This window comes from Myxocyprinus asiaticus, chromosome 5, assembly GCF_019703515.2.
Source record: "Myxocyprinus asiaticus isolate MX2 ecotype Aquarium Trade chromosome 5, UBuf_Myxa_2, whole genome shotgun sequence".
NCBI classification, from domain to species: Eukaryota; Metazoa; Chordata; class Actinopteri; order Cypriniformes; family Catostomidae; genus Myxocyprinus; species Myxocyprinus asiaticus.
Window position 1 is genome coordinate 50448440 of NC_059348.1, and position 11896 is coordinate 50460335.

At 37.5% G+C, this 11896-nt stretch overlaps 1 protein-coding gene across 1 annotated transcript; it reads left to right on the plus strand.

The window, feature by feature from the left end:
- Positions 1–2549: 2549 nt before the first annotated feature.
- On the plus strand, positions 2550–11669 carry LOC127441554 (ladderlectin-like). Its single transcript, XM_051699119.1, has 7 exons — positions 2550–2681; positions 2817–2915; positions 6259–6300; positions 6397–6476; positions 6559–6693; positions 9583–9694; positions 10169–11669. The coding sequence occupies exons 2-7, from the start codon at positions 2858–2860 to the stop codon at positions 10231–10233; spliced, it is 492 nt and encodes a 163-aa protein (XP_051555079.1). The 5' UTR covers positions 2550–2681; positions 2817–2857; the 3' UTR covers positions 10234–11669.
- The last annotated feature ends 227 nt before the right edge of the window (positions 11670–11896 follow it).

The window sequence follows — 11896 nt, forward strand, 5'->3', positions numbered from 1 at the left end:
ATGACACAAGAACATGGAGGGAAAACAGAAATCACATGACAAGGGAAACAGGAACACATAACATGAATTAGAATTTCAAAATAAAAGACATGAATCAACACAATACACATGACATTTCCCCCCCACTAAGGGGCGGCTCCCGACGCCCCAACACAAACAAAACACGTAAAAACATGACATAAATTTGAAGTTCTTTAGGGAGATGAGGGAGGGAGGGGGGTGTCTTGAGGTGTGGGGTGTGGCGTGGCAAGAAAGGGCGAGGGGCATGGGACCAGGGCAAAGTCCGTGGGGGGGTGAAGCCATAAGAGGCTCGATGGGCGGAACCATGGAAGGTGGAGCCGTGAGAGGCTCGAGGGGCGGAGCCATGGAATGTGGTGCCCGGAGAGTAGCCGAAGACTCGAAAGGCCAGGGTGGAGCCGATGGCAGGGAGGAGCAAGGCGGAGCTGAGGGATCGGAAGACTGAGGTGGAGCCGGTGGGACTGAGGACCAAGGTGGAGCCGTAGGGAAGGAGGTCCCCGGTGAAGCTGACAGATCGGAGGGACGAGGCGCAGCCAGAGGATCGGAGAGCCAAAGCGGAGCCAGGTGACCGACAGACCAAGGAGGAGCCGGAGGGACGAGGGACCCCGGCACAGCCGACAGGCTGAAGGACCGTAGTGGAGCCGAGGGAACGCCGAGCTGAGGCAATGTCGAGGGACCGACAGGCCAAGGCAAAGTCCAGGGCTCGGAGGGTCCAGGCGGGGTCGGAGGGCCGAAAGTTCCCCTTGCCTGCTCAGGAGAACTAAGGGTGGGTATAAGGGTGGGAAGCATCTCCAGGTCCCACTGCTCAGGTGTGGCTGTGACATGGCATGGAGCAGGCTGAGGCGTTGCTGTGACGTGGCATGGAGCAGGCTGAGGCGTTGCTGTGATGTGGCATGGAGCAGGCTGAGGCGTTGCTGTGACGTGGCATGGAGCAGGCTGAGGCGTTGCTGTGACGTGGCATGGAGCAGGCTGAGGCGTTGCTGTGACGTGGCATGGAGCAGGCTGAGGCGTTGCTGTGACGTGGCATGGAGCAGGCTGAGGCGTTGCTGTGACGTGGCATGGAGCAGGCTGAGGCGTTGCTGTGACGTGGCATGGAGCAGGCTGAGGCGTTGCTTTGACGTGGCATGGAGCAGGCTGAGGCGTTGCTTTGACGTGGCATGGAGCAGGCTGAGGCGTTGCTGTGACGTGGCATGGAGCAGGCTGAGGCGTTGCGGTGACGTGGACCTCTGGCTCGGCGGCGGCCATGACGTGGACCTCTGGCTCGGCGGCGGCCATGACGTGGACCTCTGGCTCGGCGGCGGCCATGACGTGGACCTCTGGCTCGGCGGCGGCCATGACGTGGACCTCTGGCTCGGCGGCGGCCATGACGTGGACCTCTGGCTCGGCATCCGCCTCCCCCACAGTGAACGGGGAACCAATGAACCGTAGGGCGAGGTCGATATATTGAGCCAGGCTGAGGGAACTGCGACCGCCAGGCATCAAAAAAGAAATTAACTCATTCAGACCAAATCTAAAACAGTCTTTGAGGGCAACCTCATTAAAGTCCACCTGGCTGGCTAGACCGGAGAAGTCCTCAACATAGTCCTCCAGGGGACGATTCTCCTGACGTAGGCGCAGAAGTAAAACTGCTGGGTTCATGGTTGGGTCAAGTATTCTGTAACGAAGTTGGCTGCTGACAATGATGACAACGAAGACGATGATGAAGATGAGAACCCAAGTGCAGTTTATTAATAAACGTGAAACACCCTAACTACAAACATGAACAATCATAAACTTGAAACTTGGCTTGACATAAACATGAACTAGACATAAACTTAGCTTGCCAGGAACAACATACTGAACACATAGCATCACATTCAATACTTGACAACCAGACAATGCAAACATGAGGGCTTAAATACAAGACATGGGAGAACATAAACCAATGAACAAACAGAACTCATAACAAGCTAATTAAACAATAACCTAATGAAAACATGACACAAGAACATGGAGGGAAACAGGAACACATGACATGAACCAGGAACTAGAATTTCAAAATAAAAGACATGAATCAACACAATACACATGACAGTACCTCACAAAATTAAAACAAGAAAAAACATTGCCAATGGAGTAATACAATTAAATTTAATTCAATAGGCTAAGAATAAATAAAATAAAAAAAAATCTTAATAATCTGTACAACTGATGTTTAGAGATTTCAAGACAAAAAAAACAAACAAACAAAAAAGAATTTTTGTAGTGTGTGCAGTGACATTGTTACCTGAAAAGGTCCCTTCATTTCCCCCTAAACAGACTGAGCACCAAGCACACCAAATTATTTTTAGGCTTGACTTTGGATGATTTGGATGGCCTGAGCCCCATGCAGTAACATTGTTTGTTGGTTTGGACAGTCTTGTTCATATCTGGGCCTTTGAAAACATTTCAAATGTTCAACATTTTCTCAGGGGAAACGTTTGTTAACACAATTGTGCAACAGAAGATAGAAATCTTCAGTGGAGGATGTGTATTATTGTATGACCCTGATGATCCAATGATAAATGATGCAGCTTTATGTGGCGGTTGATAATGACATCAAGACATTGTAAACATTTCTCAGTTTGCCATATAAAAATCCCTTGAACCTCTGCAGACACAGACTGATTCAAGCAAACACTCAGGTAGTGTCACCAAATGAATGCTTCAAAAATACATGAACATTTTTGCTGAATTTATGAAGGCATAACATCCTTAGTCTCATATTTAATTATGTGTGTTTCTAATAATTCTGCTTTTATTTTCATTCTGTTTTTCAGTTGCAAAGTAGTCCTAGTTTGGGATTTCATCATTTGAAACAATGGCAGTCTGGAATGTTTACCTGTCTCTCTGCCTTCTCTTTGCTTTGAGTGGTGCAGGTAAAAGCACTATAATAATAACAGGCTTTAAGGAATTACTTTATTTTTGTTTGAATAATTAATTTCTTTACAAATAATATTAATATTTATAATAAGAAAAAGCTTTTATTATATATTTTAAAAGTATTAAAAGGCAAAACATCGAAAGCCTGTTATATATTGTATGTTCAATATCCTTATTATTATTATTATTTTGGTAACACTTTACAATAAGTTTGTATTTGTTAACATTAGTTAATGCCTTAGTTAACATTAGTTAATGCATTAGTTAACATGAACTAACAATGAACAACACTTATTTTCAGCATTTATTCATCTTGGCTTATGTTAATTTATAGATATTTAGTTAATATGAACTAACAAGGAACAGCACCTCTTTACAATGTTTATTAATGTTAATTTATACAAAAGCCTTTAATAATATATAGTGTATTTACAGTACTACTAACACATTTCTTAACATTGAAAGGTGTCTAATATGATAACATTCATTTTGGAGGAGAAAAGTTGGAGGGATATTGAAAGAATTGTCACTCACATGTTCCTGGGTGATACTTATATACATATATATATATATATATATAATTAATGCGTTACTAATGTTTGTTGACTCTTAATTAATAATATATAATTCTAATAAAGTATTTACTGTGCATATTTGTGAACCTTATTGTAAATTGTAACATATTTCAACATTACCTAATGTGTTACTAATGTTTGTAGGCTCTTTACTAACTTTATTTAACAATAAAAAAGCATTAATTAAATGTATTGACAGACTTTATTATAAAGTGAAAGCAATTCACATGTTACAAACATTTGCAGGACATAATAAATTACATGGCAGCAAAGATAACACATTCATTAAACTATCGATTCATTATTGAATCAACCATCAATATCAGATATATAGTTCTGAGAAAATTTTTCTCCACTGTGCAGAAGAATATAAATTAACAAATTAAAATATTTAGCAACATACACAATAATCGGAAAATTGTCACGTTTTGCATGGGAGAACTCCGCTCACGTTTCCTTCAAAATATGTAAAGTTTAGTCCTTAATTCTTCCACGTTGGGTTCATTCGTAAACCTTTGAAAAACCTGCGTTCGACCGGAACCAGATACCCGAAGCGATCCTCCAATCTGAGCAGTAGTGATGGGTCGTTCATGAACGATTCGTTCATTTTGAACGAATCTTTTATGTGACTCAGAAGAACGAGTAGTCTCAGAGAGTGATTAGTTCATTTTGTGTTGGCCGTGTATGTGCATTGCGCAACCTCCGTTTGTTCGTTACATGAAAACAGCATAGGCGCTGTACAGGAAACTTGGGCGCTGTACAGGAAGTCTTTTGGTCCGAGTCGTACGTTCTTTTGTAACATGACAGCCGTATACGCTATGCATTGCTCACACAGGAAACAGAAATGATTAGTTCTCCTCTCGAGTCTTCTAGTCGGAGTCGTTCGTTCTTTTGTCACGTGACAGCTGTATACGCTATGCAGTGACAAAAGAACGAATGACTCCGACAAGAAGATTCCAGAGGTGAACTAATCTTTCTGTTTCTCATAATTTGTCCTTGGCTGCATTATCAATTTTTCGTTATTGGGACTATAATCAAAGTTTGCGTAAGTAGACGTGTTGGGGGGGATTTGGCTATTGAAAATGTAACATTTTAATTTAATTCTGCTCAAATGAACGAAATGAACGAAATGACTTTAATAAAGATTCGTTCATTTTACTGAACGAGACTCAAAGATTCAAGTCAGTGCTGAATGGGAGTTTCAGCAAGTCTCTTGTTTTCGTGGTAACACTCTTCGGCATTGTGGGTAATGTAGTTGTTCAGCATGAATTTGACAGCTGAATCATGGAACCAGCTGTTTTCAAGTTGCTTCTGTATATCAAAGGTAAACGCCCGCTTGAGCACCTCCATTGTGAACACACACACACACACACACACACACACACACATATATGTATATATATTTAAGCAATATCACATGAGCAAGAGTGCGATATGGCCCTACATCAGCACTGCTGTGATTCAGCCGCAAGCAATCACAGCAGTGCTGATTTAGGGTCATATAGCACGATAGCGAGTGTGATATTGCTTATATACAACAGTTCAATGAACAAGTACATTTTATAAAATTAGGAAAAACTGAGTACGGTCACAAAAAACACATTTGTGCATGGAACTACTTTCTTACGCCACGGATCAGAATCTGTCGTTGCTGGTTCAAACCAAATGATGCGTCCAAGCCTCTCAAAAACATCACTTTAGAACTACTAGTATCATGGCTTGGGCTGTTTCTGACATGTTATTGGAGAAACAAGGATGTGTGTTTGAGCGAGAGAGAGAGAGAGAGAGAGAGAGAGAGAGAGAGTGATGGAGCGTGTGCAATCACCTGTTGATGATGCTGTAGTCTGTTAGTCAGATTTCTGAAGATAATGTCATTTTGGTGAAATTCATCATATTCTCTGAGGAAAAATAGCCAACCAAGCGGGGTGCACAAGAGTAATTCACTATAGAAACCGCAATCTCCTCTGCCATTTTGTCCTCTCCAATATGAAATGTCCGGTAAGAGGTAAGCGCCTTGAGTTTGTGTAATTAATCAGTCTGTTGTGTCTCTCAGCTGTGATGATCCTTAATGATGAAGTTGTTAGTTTAAAGCTGTTTAAAGCTATTTCCTAGCTTTAGTAGTGTAGTAGTAATACGAGTGATCACAGAGTGCTGTTGAATATGAACACTGACTGACGCTGACTCACTTCATGTAGATGCTTCACCAACTGGCTCATATTACACACAAAAATGGTCTTTTGCCTGCACCTGCTGGCTAAAATATGTAATGTCACAAAATTAAATGTAAAGAGAAAGATAGCTCTTAACACATCTGCACTGCTCTTACACTTTAGTTTAGAAAGGCACCAACTCAAACGGAGTGATACACACAGTGAAGCGTCCGAGTGCTGATGTTGTGAGACCATCAGTACTCATGGGACGTCTCTCGTCCAGACTATTTATACAGTATATATATATATAATGTAGCCAATATTATTAACATTAAACAAGACACTTAAATACTGTAAAGACATGTTATTTTTATGTGTTAGTTGATGCTAATTAATGCATTGAGTAATGTTAACTTAAACACCTTTTTAATGTTAAGAAAAGTCTTAGTATATGTATCAATTAATATTAACAAAGATTAATAAATGCTGAAAATAACTGTTGTTCATAGTTAGTGCATTAACTGTTAACAAATGCAACCTTACTATAAAGTGTTACCATTATTAGTAGTAGTAGTAGAAGTAGTAATAATGATTTATTTATTTTCTTATTTAAGAGGAAATACAGCATCGAAGAGCAGCCAGACACATTTGTAGAAGTAAGTCTTTGGTACTCTTAATATCTGTTTAGTTTAATCACACAATAGGATATTTAACAATGATAAAAAATATCAACAAACAAAATCTCTTAACAGACTGTCCAGCTGAGTGGTCTGAATATAAATGTAGATGCTTCAAGTTTTTCAACACCCCAGTCACCTGGATTGAAGCAGAGGTATGACAGATTACTTTTTTGTCATTCATGAATTCTTTGAAAGCTTTTATCCTCTGTTGTAATATTAATTTTCTCTCCTCAGAAAACCTGTTTGTCTTCTGGTAGTAACCTTGCTTCTGTCACCGACCATGAGGAGTACATTTTTATACAGAGCTTGATCCGACGCCTGACTCATAATTCTCCAAGAACCTGGTTAGGAGGCAATGATGGAGTTTCTGTATGTATTATTTTATTCATGTTGCTTGTGCTATTGGGTAGTTTATATAGATAAAAACACAGAAAAAAAAGCAAAATTTACACCCAAAATTCTCATTATTAATGTGTCTGGAGACATTTTACTTTTGATGTTTTCTTTTGCTTCTTTATTCTCAATAGTGACACTCATTATATTCCCATTAATATACTGTAATACAATGATTTTTTTATTTTATTTCAATCTGCATAAATTAAAGTCTAAACTTCCAAAATACAATTATGATATAGAAATACTTCACAATAATATCAACCTATCATTTTTTTTTCACATTGCAATAATAAGAATTGAGGGGAGAAAGTGCTTAATTGACATAAAGGATTATGTAGGGCCCTATGAAAACCGTTTTATTATTTTCCAAATTCCATAATAGACAATTTAATCCAATTTTATTGTTAAAAGTGTGTCTAAACAAGTGACTTACCTTTAACTTTAATTAAATGAAAATGCAACACAACAGTGAAGTTTTGTCAAATGAAGTGCTGCACAACAGAGCATCACGTATTGCTTAAATATAATATTTATTATTGTTATTATTATTATTATCATCATCATCATCATCATCATCATCATCATTACTATTATTACAGTGAATATTGCATAAGCATACAGTAGTGAAATATGTCTGTTATTTTTCCATTTAAATCAAGCTTTTATTTTGGTGTAAAACTGAGTGTACCTCTAACAGTTTCTGAGCATCTTTGAAGGTAGCTTCTCATGAAGAGTGGCTTGTACCACACAGCACAAGCAGACCATGTATTCACTTAAAGGGATAGTTCACCCAAAAATGAAAATTCTCTCATCATTTACTCACCCTCATGCCATCCCAGATGTGTATGACTTTCTTCTGCTGAACACAAATGAAGATTTTTTTTTTAAGAATATCTCAGCTCTGTAGGTGTATTCAATGCAAGTGAATAGTGATCAGAACTTTGAAGCTCAAAAAAGCACATAAGGGCAGCATAATTTAAGTCCTTTTTTACTTTAAATCTCCACTTTCACTTCCACATTCTTGTTTTGTTTTTGGCAATTTACATTCTTCGTGCATATCGCCACCTACTGGGCAGGGAGGAGAATTAAAAGTAAAAAAAAAAAAGACTTAAATACTGATCTGTTTTCTCAACCACACCTATCATTCTGAAGACATGGATTAAGCATTGGAACATTGAAGAAAGCAATGTGCTGAAACGTCTGCTCCCTTTTTGGTCTGGCTTTTAACTCACTTTGCACAATTTCTTTAGGATGCAAATTTAATAAAGTTATATCTTTTTGCTAGACCCTTTTTAGTCTGTTTTGCAATTCAGTGTGCAGTTAGCAACTTTTGATTTTTGAAGACATGGATTAAACCACTGGAATCTTATGAATTACTTTTATGCTGCCTTTATGTGCTATTTGGCCTTCAGAGATCTGGTCACCATTCACAATGGCAGTGCACTGCATCTTATCCAATGTTTGTTAGAACGCTAATTCTAAGTGCAATTTTTGTACCAGCACAAGTGGGCATGGGTGGGAGTGTTTGCGCTATCTGTGGGTGTATGTGTGCAAACTGTGGGTGTGTTGAATGTTAATGAAGCAGTGCAAATCATAGTTTGCTATTTTCCTGAGAAAAAGGTCTTTAAACAGACGTCTGAGAACCACGTCTAATCTCGGCGCAAAGTCTAAACTAAGTTCCTGCATTTGCAGTTTGGGGATTCCACCAGCGGATGATATTAAAGACCTATCAACTACTTTTATTACTAGCCATGATTTGTGTGTCAGTAAATCAATGATTAATTGTACTTACATTCTTTATAATTTAACGCAGCCTATGTCCAATTAGTCCTGATGACATGCACCACATTTTCCATGCGTATAAGGAGTGAATCACTGTCAGAGAAATATGCCTTACGTTTCAACAAGGATGTAATTAATACGCAAAAGAATGTAAGGCACAATGGTACATTTATCTATTCTTCTAATGCATTGCATACAGCCCATCTACACTGCCAAGTTCTTATGAATGGGCTCTTTTTATTTATATCAACGTTGCTTGACAGGGAATGGAATACATAATGGAACACACACAGTGCAATAGCAATAACCGGAGAAGAACTTCAAAGTTTAATTGCACCTGTCCTACAAATAATGACACAAAGCAAAATCAACTTTGTCTCACTGAATGAATGTTTCTCTATTTACATTTTTACAAACTGACTTTTACATGCCGCTTTCTACGTTTCACTGCAGTTTCCTGGTGAAATGAACACTAGAGGCACTACAACAACTGTTTGGGTTAATCATTGTCACACAAATCACGAGTACAGACGCCGTGGTTCGAGTTCACCTAAAGACACTCGAAAGTGAAAGTGCCATAGAAGCGACACAAAAAGTGTCTTTTGTTATTATTTCTAATATGCATTTTAAAACATTATCGGTTGAGTTAAGTGTTGGTTAAGGTAAGGATGTCTGTTTTGTAAAACTTTCTTTTATCTTTCCAGACACTACTGGTTAGGTTTAGGGTAAAGCTTTAGGTCAGGGAGATATGTTTTAGTTTTAAAACCTTCATCTAAAATTCACCTTAAAAACCTTGTCCAATTACAACCTCATTTTGCTCATTTTTGGCACCCCCCACTGGACATTTAACTTGAAATCTGCAGCCAAATGTGTAATGAAGCGCGTTATTTCAGTTTTACAAAAATTTTGCAATGATCAAGTACATTTCATGAGACCAGGCTGGCATTTTCTTTCAATTGATTTTGGGGTGCTCTTATGTGTTTTTGATCCTCAGAGTAAGTTTAGTACACCTGTGGGCATGAACATGTATTAGAGATACACCATGAAAGCCTGTGATCCTAAATGCTTTTATATTCACAGGAGAACTCATGGCTTTGGAGTAATGGTAAACAAATGACTTTCAAACTTTGGGCCCCTGGAGAACCCAGTAATTCTAGAGGTCATGAGCACTGCCTTGAGATGAACTTTGGAGGTAACTATATTGAAGTTGAAATTATACAATTAAATTGTATTTAAAACTGTAATAGTATGGGTTGAAAAATAAGAGGGCTTGGTGACATCAGTCAAAAAGGAAGTTTATTTCAGAGGCAGTTATTTTGATTAAATATTATCTTTGGAATAATGTGCATGTATTGTTATTTTATTGTTAACCGGAAAACAATGTGTATTAAGATACAGTAGTAGAGTGAATTTTGATTTTATGTTGACTTTAAAGTCATACTAGACTTAATATAACAACCCTGAGGTGTTACTTTGGCAATTTATACCGATGTGACATAAAACAAGCCTGGTCATGATTTATTTGAGTTGGGATTTGGGAGTGTTGTCATCATACATCTAGACATTATATATTACATTTCTGCATTCACATTCTTATGTAATTATAAGCATCATGAAGCTTTACAATATTTACATGATTAAAAAAATATTTTCTTTCTTTTATCAGAGACAAAGAACTGGAATGATTTGAACTGTTCTAACAAGAGGCCTTTTGTGTGTGGCATAAACTGAACATCAGCCTCACCTTTTGTCTCACTTTAAATGTTAGACCATTTAAATGTTAACTGTTCAGAGGAGCTCAATATATGTGAAGCAAATCACATAAAGTTTTTTTTTTTCTTCTTCTTCTTCTGAGAATCTGTCTTGCAGCACAAATAAGACAGGTAGGCTTGTTGCTTCAACCTGCAAGTAAGATCGCCAAATATCTCATGGCTATCTATCAAGCAGTGGTAGCAGTGTCACAGCAAACAGAAAAAACAAAAAACACATTCTTAAGTATTTTTGTCTTGTTTCCCAGTAAAAATATCTAAATATTCTTAAAACTTACAAAATTGCATAAGATATTTTGTCTTGTTTTCAAATAAATCTAACTATATTTAATGAAGTTTGTGCTTAAAACAAGAAAAAACTATTTGCCAATAGGGTAAGAAACATATATATATATATATTAAAAGGCAGTTTATTTTTCTAACCCCATTGCCATTTTTTTCTTCTTGTTTTAAGCATAAAGTTTACTAAATTTAATCAGATTTCTCTGAAAACAAGACTTTATATAATGCTTAATCTAACTATATGTAATTTTGCTTGTCAAGTAAATTGATCATGTTTTATGAATATTTCAATATTTTTACTGGAAAACAAGGCAAAAATATTAATTAATGTGCAGTGTAAATGTGACATGTTCTTCCATACTTCATCAAAAATTACTTTACATGCAGTTTTGCTTCATACTTCATTTTAATTGAGAGACTACATGGAATATTTACACTTTAAAAAAAAAATCTTTGTCATAAAGCAGCAGCATAATTTAAATTAACTGCAGAAAAGCTTAAAGGTGATTGAACATGCTGAATATCAAATATACTTACACTTTCACTTACACGTTCCTAGAATTTTACCTCAAATCTTTGCTGAAAAAAAGTTAATGTCCAAGTATTTTTGCCATGTAAATACTACCACATTTATATAAATATTACATAAAAATCAGTGTTTGAAGTTGCAAATAAAATATTTGCCAGTGTTAAACCGAAATAGACTTTATTCACGCTAGCGCCATCTTTGATTTTTAATGGGAATGACAACGTGGCTGTGAGGGATAGACTCACAGTCTCTTCAGTGGCACGAACGGTATAAAGCTGTATAAAGCTCCTAGATAACATATGATTTTCCACAACTCAAAGATGGCGATAGCATGAATAATGTCAGAGATTATTTAGCAGAGATTTTAGCAGAGATGGGCCACTTTTATTAAAATGAATTGGAGAAATTGGAACGTTCAACCAAGGAGCACTGAGCGCCCAACAGTCAACGGATGAAGAAAGGAAGTCACTTCTGACACCAGCTTAGCTGGGATATGCAAAAGAAAAAAAAAAAAAATTTCACTGTATATGTGCAAATGTATAATGTGTGACAAAAATAAAGGCTTCTAGGCTTCTTCTAGATACAGACATTACCTGTCAATCAACTTTTGAACGTGCATGCGCATTAGCTATACAAGCTGGGAAATTTGCATTTTTCAGCGTAATGTGAGGAAAAGAATCTCAATTAATGATTCCAATATTGTCCAATTTTATTGCTGATTTGAAATATGTTCTTTAATTGTAATCTTGACCAACCATTTTTGAGATTTTGGCCTTTCTCCATTCAAGTAGATAGGTGCTGCACTGGCATGACT

Coding starts and splice junctions, on each gene's coding strand:
- LOC127441554 (XM_051699119.1), top strand. CDS start 2,858: ATGGCAGTCTGGAATGTTTACCTGTCTCTCTGCCTTCTCTTTGCTTTG. Junction 2,916..6,258: donor CTTTGCTTTGAGTGGTGCAG/GTAAAAGCACTA, acceptor TTCTTATTTAAG/AGGAAATACAGCATCGAAGA. Junction 9,695..10,168: donor CCTTGAGATGAACTTTGGAG/GTAACTATATTG, acceptor TTCTTTTATCAG/AGACAAAGAACTGGAATGAT.